Source organism: Oreochromis niloticus, linkage group LG23 (assembly GCF_001858045.2).
Source record: "Oreochromis niloticus isolate F11D_XX linkage group LG23, O_niloticus_UMD_NMBU, whole genome shotgun sequence".
NCBI lineage: Eukaryota > Metazoa > Chordata > Actinopteri > Cichliformes > Cichlidae > Oreochromis > Oreochromis niloticus.
The window spans coordinates 38,847,516-38,864,891 of record NC_031986.2 but is presented as its reverse complement, the minus strand read 5'-3'; the positions used below and the strand labels follow the sequence as shown (position 1 = coordinate 38,864,891).

Below are 17,376 nucleotides of genomic sequence, written 5' to 3'. Positions count from 1 at the left end.
GAAATGTTTCTTTAAAAAAGGGGGGTGGGGGTGGTGGCTTGTGATAAACCCGTTTCAACACCTTTTGGGGTCATTTGAAACTTTTCCATGCATTTCAACACACTGAACACACTGAACCTTTTCAGCCAAACAAAGCTGTACGGTGAAAACCGAGCCAATTATTCACACTCCCGAGCATGCTAGTACATTATAGAAAAAAGCACACTGCATCTATCGAGATATTTTTTAGCCAAAAAATAATAATAAAAGCAGGTTTGCTTTGCATTTTAGTTTGTTATTACACTCCTGGCTAAACCTGAAGACCATAAAGAAAAGATTTTACCATGAAGAACACATAAGTGTGTTCCAGACTGTCCCAGAATTCAAAGCTGTTATTGCTTAAGAGTAATTATTGTTAAGTTTATTTATGCATATAATATTGGTGAAATGCCTCAGTTAACAACTACAAGTGAACCTTGTTTTGTTGTTTTGCATTATGCTGAACTTCTTCTGAAGTTTCTGTTAGATTTCGTTTCACTGCCAGAGTGGAAATTTCCATCAGGCTGGGCAAAGTCTGTCTCTCTCTGTCGGTGTTACTTTTCTGTACTTTTTCCATCTGTATTATCTCTCTACTACCTTATATGCTCTCTTTGATTTTCTGATATGCTCATGGCTTATTCTTTTTTCTTCACTATTCTGCAGCTCAAGTGTACAAGTTTTTTGTTGCTGTTGTTGTTTTTTTACAGTAGAGTATCATTTAGCCTTAGGACACCCAACTCAAAGAAGCAACAAAGCGGGTATCGGGGGCATTTTTTTAACCCACAGACCTTCTGACCCCGATTTTTACTCTGATTTATGGCTTCTAGTAGCCATGCATAATTACACACTGTCTGCAAGCCATCTGTGATCTATGTCCAAACTGGGCACACAGTCGGGGAGGCAGCTGGCTATCAATCATTTACCTATTTTGCGGCATGCGCACATGTTCACGCAACGCAAAGAGCATCCCTTACAGTTGTTTATTAGCCTCTGCTCAAATACACCACCTACAGTAAAGCAAAGAATATTTGTTTTACAACTAGTTGCAATTTTTGTTACGTTTTTATAAAAGTCATCTAACAACATGCTAAATTAACTGTCCGATTAGCTTTACTTCCCTAATGAGCTTATGCCACAGCTACAAAGGACTCTGGGTTGGTGTCACAGGGTGCCAATTACACCCATGAGGTGATAACTGCTTTGTCAAATCATCCGAGCTAAGACCGCCCCCATTTACAGCATATGCTACAGGAATATATTATTACGTTTTATTTCTATATGTTTCTTTGAAAGAAAAAACAACCTGAATTCTTTTTTTTCAATATTCAAATACAATGCATCTATATACATGACGAGTACCACGTCCGTTCTAATCGATCTTAGAAGAACATTTGGTCTTTTCATCTCTATGTTGGGGAGGGGGAAGCATGTCATTGGTCGCTGTCTCAGTAGGGCTATAAAAGTCAGTGCTCTAATGATTCTCTTTCCTCTTTCCAGACATAGAGCCAACAAACATACAAGGATCAAGGTAAGAAAGAAACCTGGCGTCCTTCAATTTTGTTTCCCTACACACTCTGACACACATGCACACACATTTTTTGGGATAGCACAAGTGCATTTATAATTTCTCATCCCTGGATTTTCTGCATTTTGGGGGGCTGATTCCCACAGGTGCACTTAAAAAATAATTGCATGACAGTCGGGGCTGAAAAATGATACAAAATGACTACCCAAAAAAGAATATTTGCATTTTCATTCTTGCATTGCTGTGCTGTGCATGGTTGCGATAAAGAGATAATCTGTAAAGTGCATAGCTGCAGAGATGAAAGTTAAAAGTACAGAATAGGTTTGACATCCAAAGCAGGCTTGTAAAAGCAAAGTATCAGCAGGCTGCCAAAATATGACTGCAGAGCAAATTAGCTGAGCAAATTACATCCAAAGGGTCATTCCAAAGTTTCAGTGCTATTACAGCAAAATCACCTTTGGCCTTCGTTCAAGTTCTAGGAACTGACAAAGTTTTATGACAGAAGTGGGGACAAAGGGTCGCTGTGCTGTGCAGTATCCTGGGAATCCAGAAATATAAATGGAGCTAAACCCATTAATGTTTACTGTGTAATCAGCAATATGCTGGGAACAGTTTGTTCTGCTATTTGTACAGTAAAGCACCTAAATGAAATGTGTTTTCTTTCAAACTAAATAATGATTTTTTTTTTTTATTCCACTTGGAGCAAACCCCCATTTTCCACTCAATAGCAGTATGCTCACACTTAACTAGTGACAAAAAATATTGTATGTCTAAATAAAACATTATAGAGCAGTGTCTCATGACCACCATATTTACATGTCATAGTGTAGCATGTGACAAATGTAAACAGCTAACACTGTGCACTTCTTAAAGCATGGAAACAATCAAAGGGGATTCACTTCTTCTTGTCTTTTTGGCAAAACATTGCAGTAGTGAGTTGCTGCGTGTTAGATATATCAGTCTGAAAAAGTGTGATCCTTTCAACAGATAATTTTACTGTATAAGTAGAATGAACTAATTTTAGCTGATGGATAAATTACTATTGTTATTTAGATTTTTTTTATATATGCTTCCTAACCTGATGGTTAGGAAGAAAACAGGGAAAAGCTGACGGAATTTAGATCAAAGAATATCTAGTTAAATGTTTCTGTGGGTCAATCACATCAGAAGAGAAGTTAACATGATTGGCTTGTAGGTTTTGCAGGTAGGCTATTATTTAAGTCGATGGTGTTTGAGGTGGAATGAGATGTTTTTAGATGTGTTAGGCTATTTACATTTTGATATTGCTTTTTAGCTACCCTAACTTTCACAGGAGGCTTTTTCTTTTGCCAGGCCATCTACCCATTCATTTTCTGCTGCTTATAGAGATTAGGGCAGCAGGGGCAGGAGTCAAAGCAGAGAAGCCACTTCCTCCGGTTTCCCCAGGGGATACTGAGATATTCCCCTGCCAGCTGAGATATAAAATTTTTCCAGCGTTTCCTGGTCTCCTCTTTTGGTCATTACCCATTGCTCATAGCCATAAGTGAGAGTGGGCAGAGTTGGCAAAAGTACAGATATTCTGTACTTAAGCAGAAGCACAGATTTACTAGAGTGTTGTAAAGTACTCTAGTAAAAATTGAAGTACTAATTCAAATTCTTTACTCAAGTAAAAGTGGAAAAGGACCAGTTATGAAATGTACTCAGAGTAAGAAAGTAAAAAGTAGCTCTTTGGAGGACGTTCCACCAGATATTTTTGTTCAAAGCTAATTGAACCTTGTGCTATATTCATGTAATAATAAAATATTATCAGTAGGGGAATAACATTTTTTATTTCAGTGTAAATGTTAATTCTAATAAATGTATTCAACTTGAATCTGGTGATTAAAGCATGAGCAGAGAAAATGATGGAAGGGAGATTCAGCCTGTGGGGAAACCTAAAATCAGTTTTGATGGCTTAGCATGTTGCAACAGTCCAACACACTGTTCTTTACCTTGAATCCATCACAGTACAGCAAAGTAACCTGTTTATCTCACATTAACCTCCACAGTATTTTCATGCAACCTTTAAATAATGCAGTCTTCCTGAGTTTGATCTGCAGCATGTTTTACAATTTAAAAAAAATAATATCACATTGACAAACCAAATATCTTATTTAAAAACACAAGGGACTTACAAGTAAGCTTCAAATTTCTATTTTACCGTTAAATCTAACCTTCTTCCTCTCCTGTCCTTTCTTTCTTATCTTTCTCCATCTCTGAGTGAAGTTAGCTCTCATTCTCTCCCTGTGAAACACAGCATCTGGACCTTTACCTAGCAACACACTGTACAAAAACTGCACAGAACAGTTTGTGTTTACTGATAATTGTTGAGCTCATAGAAGCACTGTATTTGGTTTTAGATGACACTTTAGAAAAATTGCTCCCTTTATGCTCGCTACTCCTGTGTAGGGCTAGCTAGATGCTGAAGGCCTGCAACTGTGCCAAGGTGTTTTTTCCCAGACAGAATTTGTTTCCCCTGCGTCAGGAGCGCACACTGGGAAGGGAGAGCGGATCCAGTCGATTCCGCCTCCATTCAAACCAACATGGAAGTAGTTTTGTACTGTTTGGGGGAAACAAATTGTGGGAGGGTCAGCCTGGTATCCTCCTGTAACTTTACATAATAAAGAGCTAACATCTAAAACAAAAATCAGGAATAGTTTGTCATTATAAGAAGTGTTTGTGAACTAAATATCAAGAATGCAGGATACCGTTTGGCCGTTATCATGAACAAACAGTATCCATCACTCTTGTCTTTCAGCTACAAAAATGTGTTTTACAAGAATAAATTAGACAATTGTTTTCAGTGATGTAATCAAAAAGCAGTATTTTTGTTTCCCGCAGACCTAACTTTTGTTCTGCAACAATCACAGAAAATAGTATTTTTGTAGGAGGTCTGGAAACGAACACCGAGCCGTTTACTTGTTGAGAACGTGATAAATTGAGCTTTAAAGTTTATATGAATTGAGTTTACACAGCCGTGATTATCCTCTTATCTATGGCATTATTTTTGTGCCACTATTCTGAGCGCACGTAAAAAAAATTTGAGCGCACGTAAAAAAAAGTTTGCAGGTGCAAGTGTTGCATTTTGAGGAGAAATTTATTTTGAGCAAAGAAAAGCTAAATTTGAGTGAACAAAATTCATGGCTGCGTGCAAAAAATATATTTCAGTGTTTGCTATTATCCATACACACACACACACAAAAGCAGCCCCTCTCGCTCAGTTTTTGCATTTGCGCTTGCTCGCAATGTGTTGCTTGCGCTCTCAACATTTCTGCCCGTGTGCGTTCAACTCTTTCTGTACACAGTTATAGTTGTGCCACAAAACCAGCCAATCACAGACTTGGATGCAAAAAAATCTGATTGGCTGTTTTGGTCTCCAATCAGCTCGAAATGACGAAATGTAATATCCCAGAATCCATTTCGTCCAAAACTCAAACGAGGCAGTGGCAGAGGAACAGAGTGGCGGAGTTTGAAATATTACTCTTTCTGGGTCACAAAATAAACTTTTAAGATATTTTCATGCGAGAATGGTGCTGTATAAACTTCAAATATCTGCTCGATTAACAAGACATCACATATTTGCAAAAGTGCTCTAACATTTTCGGAGATGCCTGTTTGTACGCGATAAGGAGCCGGCTCGCGTCGTTCACGTCAAAGATCCGGCTCTAAGAGCCATTTCGTTCGCGACCGACACATCACTAGGGCAGAAATGTTGAGAGTGCAAGCAACACATTGCGAGCAAGCGCAAATGCAAAAACTGAGCGAAAGGGGCTGCTTTTGTGTGTGTGTATGGATAATAGCAAACACTGAAATACACTTTTTGCACGCAGCAATGAATTTTGTTCAATCAAATTTAGCTTTTCTTTGCTCGAAATAAATTTCTCCTCAAAATGCAACACTTGCACCTGCAAACTTTTTTTACGTGCGCTCAAATTTTTGTACATGCGCTCAGAATAACGCCATGCTTATCAGGCAAAACGTCCTCGGGTTGCTGAAATAATCCCGTCCGATACCACGTGAGAACAATAAATTTATCATTTTCTGTTGTAACCCACAAAGTGAACAGTAATGTAACGACACTCATGTTTCCAAAAGTTGAATCTGTTCATCTGGACGTAGTGTTTTGTGGGAGAAACGTTTCATCACTCATCCAAGTGACTTCTTCAGTCTTGAAGAAGAAACGTTTCATCACTCATCCAAGTGACTTCTTCAAGACTGAAGAAGTCACTTGGATGAGTGACGAAACGTTTCTCCCACAAAACGCTACGTCCAGATGAACAGATTCAACTTTTGGAGATTTACTTTCCTGGATGATTGAGAATGCATCAAGACGACACTCATGTTTCACCTTTTCACAAAAGTAACTACTTCCACGTCTAGTTGGTTGGAATGGAGGCGGGGTCAACCTGCCCAGTGCGCGCTCCCAACTGCAGGTGTCCTTAATTTGTGGTTGCGTTGCTTCAGCATCTAGCTAGCGCTACAAAAGAGTAACATGAAAGGAGCTATGTTTTTTAAGTGGCATATAATTCCAAATACAGTTTTTTTTATCAGCTCAACAAACATCGTTAAACACACAAACTGTCCGTGTGCAGTTTTTTCGTACAGTGTGTTGCTGTCCAGATGCTGTTTTTCACAGAGAGATAATGAGAGGTAACTTCATTCAGAGATGGAGAAAGATAAGAAAGAGGAAGTAGAGAGGTTGTATTTAAAGGTAAGGACTGCTCAGTGGTATGTAAGTCCTCATATTTTTAAATCAGATATTTGGTTTGTAAATGTGACATTATGTTTTTTCATATTGTGAAACATGCTGCAGAACAAACTAAATTGGACCTTGTTATTTAGGGTTGCGTGAATGCGGGATAAACAGGTTACTCTGCTGTACTGTGATGGGTTCAAAATAAATCTTTCACGTGAGACAAAACTCCCCTTCCATGTGTTAAAGCTAAAGTAATGAGCCTATTTTGAAAATGTAAAGAGTTAGAAAGTACAGAAACCCAAGGACCCTTTACACAAGAGTAACTAGAGGTTACAAAGGCTAGAGGCTTGTCTTGAGAAGTTTCTTGAAGGACTCGAGTGATTGCAAATCTCATATGGTAGAGAGTTCCAGAGTGTGGGGGCCGCCACACTGAAGGCTCTGTCCCCAAAGATTTTGAAGCCCATGGCTGAGGACTGTAGCATCCAAGACTGTGTGTATGGTTGCAGCAGCTCAGAGAGATACTGAGGTGCCAGGGAATTGAGGGATTTGTAAGTAAGAAGAAGGATCTTGTAAGTCATGCGTGACTTAACTGGGAGCCATTGGGGGTGATATGTTCCCAGAGCTTAGTGCCTGTTAGAAGCTGAGTTCTGGACATACTGGAGTCTACCCAGGGCTTTAGTGGAAATCCCAAACAGGACCCCATTGCAGGTGTCAAAGGCATTAATGAGGGTCTGTTACCGAGTCAGTGAGTGATGGCCAAAGTCGAGAGATGTTCTTTAGGTGGAAAAATGCTATTTTGGTGACAGATTTGACATGAGCATGGAATGAAAGAGTTGAGTCCAAAGTGATACCCAGATTGCAGTAGGCAGCCATCTGTGTCACTCTGCAGTAGGGCTTTGGGAGCCACAACCAAGAGCTCCGTTTTATTACAGTTTCAGTTTAAGCGTTGTTTTTAATAAATGGCATGCTCAAAAAATGTTTTGTCTCACTCCCACTTCTTCTTGTTGCATGTTGAAGCTCTTCTTGAAACCTTGTTACGATCCAACCATGCAAAATATGATTTTTTTTGCCATTTTTCAAGTTGTCTTAAACTTTTGATCGGGACTTTATTTTGGAAGCACCACTTGGATTATTCCTCAGATGTCCAACACTGGCGGTGGAATTCCAAATGGGGAAAATGTTGAAAGAGTAGGGACTCAGAGGGAAGTAGAGGAGCAGAGGACTATAATGGAATCTAAAGAAACAGAAATGGAACAATTTATCCTTGCTAACGGTGCTTATAAGCCTCAGAACCACTCCCAGTCTTTGCTAGTCTACAAGTTAGCACACAGCCCTCCATGACTGCCCAGCCACAGCAGCTTAGCCAATCCTGTCACAAAGATTTGAAAATCTCAGGTCAATTTGGTGAACCAGGCCAGAAGATACATTGAAATTTTCCCGCCTTGTTTATCAGATTTAAAATGGACTGAAAAGGGGTTAATGAAATCAGCTGTTCGGCCAGTTAAAGAAATTAAGTGGAGTGGTTGGGTCTCAGACAACATTCTGTCACCCAATGGGGAATGGTCAGGTGGAAAGAAGAACAGAACACTGGTGCAAATGCTTAAGACACTGACTCACACATAGAAATCAAACTGGAAGGAGCCCCTAAACAAGCTGGTGCATGACTACAACTGTAAACAATTGTGATGTGACCTGTTATTCATCATTCTACCTTCTCTATGGGAGATCACCCAGACTTCCAGTTAATGTGCTTTTTGGGCTGCACTCTAAGTCAGGGTTCAATCATCAACATGAGTATGTAGAGAAATGGAAGGAAGGTATGGAGGAAGCCTATGGCATTGCCAAACAGAATGCTCAAAAGGCTCCTGAAAGGAGTAAGAAGTACTATAACACAAAAGAAGTTCAGTGCTGCAACCCGGTGAACATGTCTTGGTTAAGAATCTGACACCCAGGGGAAGGCCAGGCAATCTGTTCCTGGGAGGACATAGTTCACATGGTAGTGAGCTCAGTGGGTTCTGACCTGCCAATCTATGAAGTGAAACCAGAAAGGGGAAAAGGATGCTCCAGAGGCCTGCACGGAAACTTCTTAATGCCCTGTGATCAATTGCCTTTTGAGAGACAACTGGAGCCCCCCAAAAGGGACCAATGAAAACAGGAAAGGAGGCACCGGCATGAAACGCAAATTCAAGAATCTGGTGAAGACAGTGGAGATGAGTATGAGCTACATTATTAACCATTCCAAGCTTCCACTGTGTCAACGGAAAGAAACGGCCTTCTTGGTGGATCAGAGATGGATATTGTACATAACTGCACACCAACAGGAGGAAAATTTGAAAGGCCAGTTTTTGTCAGGAGTTCAGTGACCCTAGTGAAAATCAGGACATAAACTTACATGCTTAAAACTTGCCTGATGGGAACCTACCACATGCATCCCCATCTTCAAATGCAGCAGTTGAACCTGAAGGCACCTTACTAGCTGCCACAGAGAGGGAGAGGCAGCCAGCAAGATGCATGACCTATGATCAGGTCAGCATTCCTTCCTTTTACAGTTTCCAGCCAGTATCTGTGTTGTTACCTGTGTGTCACGCTCCATTTCTCGTCCCATGGCTGCCACCCCTGCAGCCATACTTTCAGCCCTCCTTAATGTATGGACTCATGTAAGTCTGCGTGCAGACTGTTGCCATGGATAACTCAAAGACTGTTCACAAAAACCGTTGACATGGCACTGAAAGTGCTGTCTGCATAGTTTATTACCCTTAATAACTTATGGACTTTCCAAAGAATACTGATAGACTGTTTATGTGGTACTCTGTTACCAATTATGGATTGTGAACTGTGACTTTAAACTGTGACCCCTGACCTTTGTTCGTGTGCAAGCTGGCAGAATAAGAGCTTCAGTGTCAAGTTCACGAGAGACTAGTAAAAAAAAAGCGAGCGAGCGAGAGAAAGTAGAAACATTTGTGAGAAGATTTTGCAATTGTTTAATGTCGAGACATCTATTTTGTTGGGGAGTGTGTAAGAAGTTAAAATAACAACAAATTTTAACACATTTTTTAAATACAAACAGTATTGATATTCTGTGATTTATCTAAGGAGGTTACACAGGTATAGGACATGTTTTAGAAGATATGTTTGAGAATTTTTTTTAAAAGTAAACTTTGTTTACTTCATCCCTTACTGTTAAGTATTAAGTTAATAAGTGTTATCTGTGATCTACGAAGTGGTCTGAATCGGGTCACCTGAGATTGATTGCTTTTGTCTCAACCCATTTAGCTGGGGGAAATCGAGGTATTATCCTCATTCGAGGAAAAGTTCTCAGTGAGGAAACACCAACTTGTCACTTTTGTGGTTATTTCTCCCCTGCAGGTATGCTTACAGTGTTGAGTGTTACTAAAATGAGTTTTTGGGGGGAAAAAGGTGCATGTGAAATACTATTCCAAGTACCAAAAGAATACGTATATTAGTTAGAAAGTTTTGCAATGTGTGAGCAAACTCCCAGCAATAGGTTAAATACAGCCTGTGGTAGAGCTGTAATGTACGAATGTAAACCCATTATTCTAGTTAATTCTAAATTGTTTATATATTTGAGATATATGATTTGAGTAAAAGTTTTCAGTGAGGAAACACCCGCTTGTCACTTTTGGGATCATTTCGCCCCTTCAGGGGTGTAACATGAGAGCCAAGCTTTTTACTCTTAGATTCCACTGAGGGTGGGTCAAGAGTGTCATGGGGGTTGGAATCTGGAAGAAGCCTTTTGCCTTTCTTGGCAAAGAATACAGAAAGAAGTGAGTTCTCGCCAGAAATGAGGCGACTGTTGTTAACTGGCTCTATATAAAAACTGAAATGATTTGAACTGGAAGCTAATTGACAAAACAATCAGAAACTGGATTTAGTTTGGGAGGAAAAAGAAAGAAAAAAAGAAGAAAACTAATTACATCTGGAAACTGTGTGCGAGCGTGGGAACAGAAAACAGAGATCTCAAGCGGACAAGTCCCAAGGATTTAGGACAGGGGAATGTGAAAGACAAGAAGGAAAACCAATTTTGAATACTCAAGAACTAACCAAAGAACTAATCCTAAACATAGAGACTAGACTTTCACTGGACATGATTACAGGCAGATAATCAGGCATTAACAGAAAGACAAGAGGGAGCTGAAATCACTACAAGCAATAAAAATCAAGACATAAACCAGAACACACTTAAAATCAGACTCATCACTTAAAGATCCATGAAGGAAAACAGAAACGGATTCAATTATATCAAAAGAAATAACACAAAACTACTGGAAAAACTAGAGGAATCAAAACAGGAATCCAGATTTCCAATAAAAAAGAATCAAAACTACAAATACTAGAAAAAAAAAACACTCAGACACCCCAAAAAACCCAAACTGAAACACTGGGGACATTTAAACACTGCAAAGTCTGTTTGCCAAGTTTCAGGGAGCTAAAGATAAAAAAACATAGGGTTGGTAATCTGCTGTTCAAGGGTTCGAATCTGCAGCATGTTTACTTACAAAAAGAAAGAGAGAAGCCAAAGCATAGATACTGTGTCAAACCTATCAATACCTTCAAACACAAAAATCGATTAGTCTGATAAGAAAATGCTGACATTTGTGTTTCAAAGCTGAAAAACAACAAAGCAAATACTTTATGAATATGTGCAGAAGCCCTTGGTCAAGTACAGTGTTTGGAGTACCTGTCTCACTCTTCATATGTTTAGATTTTCCCCTATCTTCACCATGAAAGCAAACATGATGAAACAACATTTTATGTGGTTTATAGACTGGCTGTGCAAATTAGATCAATATTCAGATTGATTCTTGCCTGAACTTTTACGTAAGTGTTATTTTCATGTAAGATATATTTTAAGCGTACAAAGAGCAGGTAAGGTACCAGGTCAAACTACTGTTTTTGCTTTTCAAACTATTTTTTTTAAAGACACTTATTGAACTTATTGATCAAGAAGAACTCTCTCGTAATATCTTTCCTGACATTCTCAGGACCTATGTTTTAAGTAATATTTTAATCAAGGTATTCCATTTACACTGCACACAGTTTTGCATTCTTCTTGACATTCTTATTGGTTCTAAATAGCATCATAAAAACAATGCAGAAAAGATCTTAAGAGTATTTCTTAACTTATTGACCTGTTTTGGGACTTTTGAGCTGATCAATCATAAGCCTTTCATGTTTGCCTGTTTGTTAAAATCTGACTGAGTATTTAAACGGGAGGACGGGGATCATTCATTTCATCTCTCTCTATACAGAAGAGGTAAGGTTGACACAGATGCTCGTGTTTATGGGAACATTACTTTTAAATGCATTCGGTTACAGACTAAGATATGCTCTAAGATGTACGGCTTCATTATCTGTGTAATCTGTCTGTAACAGGAGTTATCTGTCTTTTGTTCTCAGCTATAAAATTTTAAATGTGTAGAGTTACATACATAATACGCCAAGTAAGTGTGCAACTGTATAAGCAATGCAATACATGTTGCAATGGAAACAACCAATAAGGATTCACTTCTTCTTTACAAAAGCTTTCAGTATTGAGTTTTACTGCAATTTCTCTTCCTGGTGTCTTGTTTATAGGGTGTCTTGTTTAACTTTATTTTTCACTTTTCTCTCCTTTGATAAATTATTTTTTCCTGTTGCAGATCCATCATGGTTCACAAAGTAGCAGTGATCGGGGCAGGACCCTGTGGTCTGACCAGTGTAAAGGCTTGTCTGGATGAGGGCATGGAGCCAACCTGCTTTGAAAGCAGTGATGACATGGGTGGACTATGGAAATTCAAGGCAAGACTTTAGTGTAGAGAAAGATTCACTACTGACTGTGACTATTTTGACATTTGCATGTCTTTCATATAAAATTTAATGTGCAATTTGAAACTATTATTTCTTAACATCTGTTGTCTGGAACGACTTCTCTGCAGGAAGTGTCGGAACCAAACAGAGCTAGTATCTATCGTTCCCTTACTATCAATGTGTGGAAGGAGATGATGTGCTACAGTGACTACCCAATCCCTGCAGACTACCCCAACTACATGCACCACTCTAAAATCTTGAAATACTTCAGGATGTATGCAGACCACTTTAAACTACTGCAATACATTCGCTTCCAGGTAGCAAGATAGAAAGAAGAGTGATCAATTTTATTATACCCTTTATTAATATCATATGTATAAACTCACCTGCTATTATATTTATTGTGTTTTAGACCAAAGTGAAGAGTGTGAAACAGAGACCGGACTTTTCTCGCACTGGTCAGTGGGATGTGGTGACTGAGACTAGAGATGGATACGAGGAGAACCACATCTTTGATGCCATTATCTGCTGCACTGGCCACTTCAACTATCCTAACCTGCCACTCAAAGACTTCCCAGGTGAGTGAATGTTTGTACCACCACATGATAAATGTTAGAACATGACCGTATAAAAATACCACTCTGTTGTCTGAAAGGAATTGAGACATTTGAAGGAAAATACTTCCATAGCTGGGACTACAAGGGACCTGAAGACATGCATGGGAAGAGAGTTGTGGTCATCGGCATCGGCAACTCAGGGGGTGACATCGCCGTGGAGGGCAGCAGAGTTGCAGAGCAGGTTGGGAGTGCTCTCTAAGTTCTCAGCTTTCTTCCTAACATTTTAGTGTCCCTGTTTTTGTCTGATAGTGTGCCCATGGGTTTGATGCATCTTTTGCATCCTCATTCCTCAAGCTTTACCTCCTAAAATAAAGAGGATCCCCTTCATCCCGTGAGATAAGACCATTTCACGTTAGTGTTACTTCTTTCTGTCTCTTGTCTTACAGGTGTATCTGAGCACTCGTAGTGGTGCTTGGGTCATTCGTCAGGTTTCTGACAATGGTCTTCCAGTGGACAGGTTCAACACACGCTTTGTCCATATCATGTTCAGGCTGTTGCCAATGAGATTTCTCAATTGGCTTGGTGAGAAAAAGCTCAACTCCATGTATGATCACGCCATGTATGGCCTCAAACCCAAACACAGGTGGGATATGTAAATTCTTCCCTAACTCCACGGCTTCGCTGAATGCAATCTATCACATATAAGCTGATTGTCTCATCTTGTTTGCTAAACTGTTCACCATACCAAAATTGTCCATAAACTGTGTATCTGCTATAAAGTGAACACTATTTAAATCATCTTTTGTCTGTTAGTAGTTATCAGAATATATTATTATATATGAATTGTACATGTCTGTCTTTCCTCTGCTGCCCTCACCTCATCAGGCTCTTCAGCCAGATCCCAGTGATCAATGACGATCTGCCCTTCCGGATTTTGTCTGGGTCGGTCATCGTCAAACCAAACATAAAAGAGATCAGTGGTTCCACTGTGGTGTTTGATGATGGCAGTACTGCAGAAAATGTCAGAGAACCAAATTACCTGATGTGCTTTAAATATTCCAGTTCTTAATGTCATTAAAACAATTTCAGCTCTTCTTTCTTGTCCTCTTTATTACAGGTGGACTTGATTGTGTTTGCCACAGGATATAACTACGATTTCCCCTACTTGCCAAAAAATGCCATATACAAGTCTGGGCACCGTATTGGACTGTACAAACATGTTTTTCCTCCAAACCTGGAGCAGCCTACCCTAGCTATTGTGGGTTTTATCCATTCTGACGGAGCCATCATGCCTCAAGCTGAAATGCAGGCCCGTTTTGTCACTCGTGTCTTCAAAGGTGAGGAATTTCCAATAAAAAATTTTTAAAAACTGAGGTGAAATAAAATCTTTTACAGTAAAATATCAAATACATTGCATTTTACTAATGATTTGCAGAACATACCCAGATTGTCGCTTGTCACTATCTTTACTCTAGCTTTCTCTCTTTTGCTCTTCAGGAGATAAGAAACTGCCCTCAAACCAGGCCATGATCAAAGCTGTTGAGAATGACACCAAGAAGATTGCAAAAAAGTATTTAAAAACTCATTTTCCCCTCTTTTTGTAGTCATTATTTGTAATAATAAGAATATTTTTTGCAAATCATTTACCAAAAAAGTGAAGAAATCATTTAAACCTTTCAACCCTTCCTTGTTTAAAACTAAGTGCGTGGGTCTAATATTCTATTGGTTAACTTATTTGTTTTTTGACTTATCCTCTTTACAGCTACGTTGTTTCGAAGTTAACACCTCTGCAGGTGGACTTGGTTGAGTACATGGACGACTTAGCAAAGGACATTGGAGTGCAACCAAATCTCCTCTGGCTCTTCCTCACAGACTTCCCACTATTTAAGAAAGTTCTGTGGGGCCCTGTTACAGCCTACCAGTACCGGTTGATGGGACCAGGGAAATGGGAGGGGGCCCGCAAGGCAATCTTCACTCAGTATGACCGCATGTACCAACCTCTAAAAACTAGACAGGTCTGAAAAAAAGCATTTATTTTGCATACTCTGAGTTTTGCTGTATGTACAGGTCAGCCAATCAAAGATGCATTCTTATAATCTTTTCATATGTCTCCTCCAGCTGAATGCACAACAGGGTTCAACGACAGGTTTCCTGATCAAGCTTAGCTTGACGTTCATGGCTGGAGGAGCTGCTATCTACTACATCCACCGCAACCCAACCACCATCTCCACCCTCGTGTCCAAGCTGCGTCCACAATCAGTGTGATTGAATGAGAAACCCAGTACCAGTATCTCATCTTGCACCTCCTTTGATACTTAGGGTTTCAAAATAATTTGAGAAATAACAGTGAAGCTATTAGCAGACATTACCAGTCACTAATTCCCATAGTTAGTAACACCACACTGATAACAATGACAGAGGCTTGACATGTTGCATAAAATACCATCTTAAGAAGAGCTGTTAATGTCATATACTGACTCGTTTAAGTACTGTAACCATTTCTAGGGTAACATACCGTTAGGATCCTATGATTACTTATCATTTCTTTGATATGCTAAGAGGTTATACACTGTAAGATATTACACCAGATTATCATGTTTTCTGTCAGCAGTATATTACATTATTAAAGACTTTAAAAGCTGTACTGAATAATTTATAAATATTCAGTATATGCTCTGAATTGTTCGTTTTAATTATTAATTTATAAGTTCTGTTTTTGATGTGTCTTGGTCTGTTGTATGAGGTTTAACAATATCAGTCTCTGTGAATCTGTTAACCTCTTATCAAATACAAGGTCATGGGGTCATCAACATACTTGGTGTATGTGAGACAATGAAATAAGATAAATATAAAAGATGTTGTCAAATTATTGTAATTTTGTCATTAAACTACCTCAGAGCTGTTTGACTGAGAGAAGGCAAAAATACTTTTGATCCCCTCAACTAATATTGATGACCTACTACATTTTCTGTTAGTTATCTAAAAGATATAGTTTGGAAAATATTTTAGAAGTCCCTGTCCATGAATGTTGTTTTCTGCTAGAGAAAGTATTTAAAAAATAAATAAATAAAAGACCAATGATGAATAAATTAATTTATTACACTGTCAGAATCAGAAAGAGTTCATTGATGTGAAGACATGTCTTTTACCTTCTGACCACTGGGGGTCGTTGTTCTACAGCACATCCATGACTGTTGCAGGGACAAACACAAACATCTGCAAGGTGCAATATCAAACTGTAATCTGGGTATAGTTTTACAAGGATGATGATTTTGTTAATAACTCTGTAAGTGATTATGGTTTTTGTAATTGTTTCAGCTGTTTACACCTTTGGATTATATCATCAGATAATTCAACAGGCTGATGTTTTTGGTGTCCTTAAAAGGAATGTTTAGGGGCAAAAGGGTGGCAACATCATCAACAATGTTTTAATGAAATAAGAAATAAATCACAGGGAATTCAGCCAAACTAACATTAGTTCAGAGAAGCACCCAAAAGCAAGCTGTGAACTTCTCTGTCCTTCTACCGAATCACTGAGTGCCCCATTAATTCTCCAGAAAATAACAATACCATTAGCAAGATAGCAAGAACATCTAGAGTCTTTGTCTTTCCCTCTCTTTCCCTTGACAGGATCAGTAACAAATATAAATAAGTTCTTACATGGCATTTTATTTCCTGGTTGTTTTCCAAAACACACTGGAGAGGATGTTTGGTCCTCCACTAATAAATGAGAGTTAAAAGGTTACCTGCACTTTAACTCATTTTATTAAAGCACAGTTTAAAAAATCTTGGTGTAATCTTTGACACAAATTTAAAATGTGGAAAGCAAATCAATGCTGTGGTCAAGAGCAGTTTGTCGCAGCTCAGATGAATCTCAAGATTAAAATCTTTAAAAAAATAAAATTAAAAAAAAGAAGCACATCTGGCAATGATTATGGAAATGAATATGTATTCTTTTGTTATGTCGAGTTGTGTAATACACTTTATACTGCAATTAGTTAATCATCAATGTCTGCTTTCCAGTCACTCTTCATCCAGTCATCTTGTGGTTGAAGCTTATTTTGAAAGGGGCCATACACAAATCTAAACATTACTAAGAATGACTAACACAACAATTATTATCCAACAGATTCTCCCAGGAATTACTGAATACTGAATAAGTCTGGTAACTTATACAGTCTGCTTTTTGGCCAGCTTTCCTTTTGGTCTGATATTAGACTAGACAAGATAGCATCTCCACTTCAGTCTTAGTGACTACAGTACAAACCTTCTTTGTGGCACAAACCCCAGTGATACCTGATCCCTAAGTACAACAAACTAGACTCCTGGATCTTACTTCCTATAATATGTAAATCAAGAGAAAACAGTATTTTTAAAAAAGGTTTGGAGGTCTGGGCCAAGTTGTAGTCAGGAGAGTAATATAGAAACCCGAACTTTTAAACAGCAGGATTTCTTAGAAGAGCCAATCAGCAGCAAACACATCGATAGGCAAGCCCAAGGATCAAGCTATTCAGAACAGAGCCATTGATACAGAGGGAAGCCTGCAGAAGGATCTTCAAAGATCCTCAAATTGAAAGATGTCACACTCTTACAAAAGATTTGGATAAAAACCACAGTAAAAGACACACACTACGTCACATATGATCCAGATGCAACAATGCAAAAATGAACAGATTTGAGAAACTACGTCTTCACCTCATGTGGGTTCTAATAAGAAGCACCTCTTTTACTCATTCCAGCACTCCTCTATAGAG

General features: G+C 38.8%; 1 protein-coding gene across 2 annotated transcripts; it reads left to right on the top strand.

Annotated features, from left to right (window-relative positions):
• The first annotated feature begins 1,420 nt into the window (after nt 1-1,420).
• LOC100704493 (dimethylaniline monooxygenase [N-oxide-forming] 5) lies at nt 1,421-16,006 on the top strand. 2 transcript variants are annotated; one of them, XM_003439897.5, is made up of 11 exons: nt 1,421-1,546; nt 11,918-12,056; nt 12,194-12,382; nt 12,478-12,643; nt 12,721-12,863; nt 13,069-13,265; nt 13,508-13,643; nt 13,740-13,959; nt 14,120-14,192; nt 14,385-14,637; nt 14,741-16,006. In XM_003439897.5, the coding sequence occupies exons 2-11, from the start codon at nt 11,925-11,927 to the stop codon at nt 14,885-14,887; spliced, it is 1,656 nt and encodes a 551-aa protein (XP_003439945.1). In that variant the 5' UTR covers nt 1,421-1,546; nt 11,918-11,924; the 3' UTR covers nt 14,888-16,006. The 2 variants fall into 2 exon arrangements, with proteins under 2 accessions (XP_003439945.1, XP_005478993.1); XM_005478936.4 differs by lacking the exon at nt 1,421-1,546 and adding an exon at nt 9,601-9,623 and having other exon boundaries at nt 14,741-14,887.
• Nucleotides 16,007-17,376: the final 1,370 nt, after the last annotated feature.

What these genes read in the sequence shown, in the direction of transcription:
- LOC100704493 (XM_003439897.5), top strand. Translation starts at nt 11,925, where the DNA reads ATGGTTCACAAAGTAGCAGTGATCGGGGCAGGACCCTGTGGTCTGACC. An exon ending in GCAGCAGAGTTGCAGAGCAG is followed by an intron (nt 12,864 to 13,068) that starts GTTGGGAGTGCT and finishes CTTGTCTTACAG; the next exon opens with GTGTATCTGAGCACTCGTAG. An exon ending in TGTCACTCGTGTCTTCAAAG is followed by an intron (nt 13,960 to 14,119) that starts GTGAGGAATTTC and finishes TTTGCTCTTCAG; the next exon opens with GAGATAAGAAACTGCCCTCA.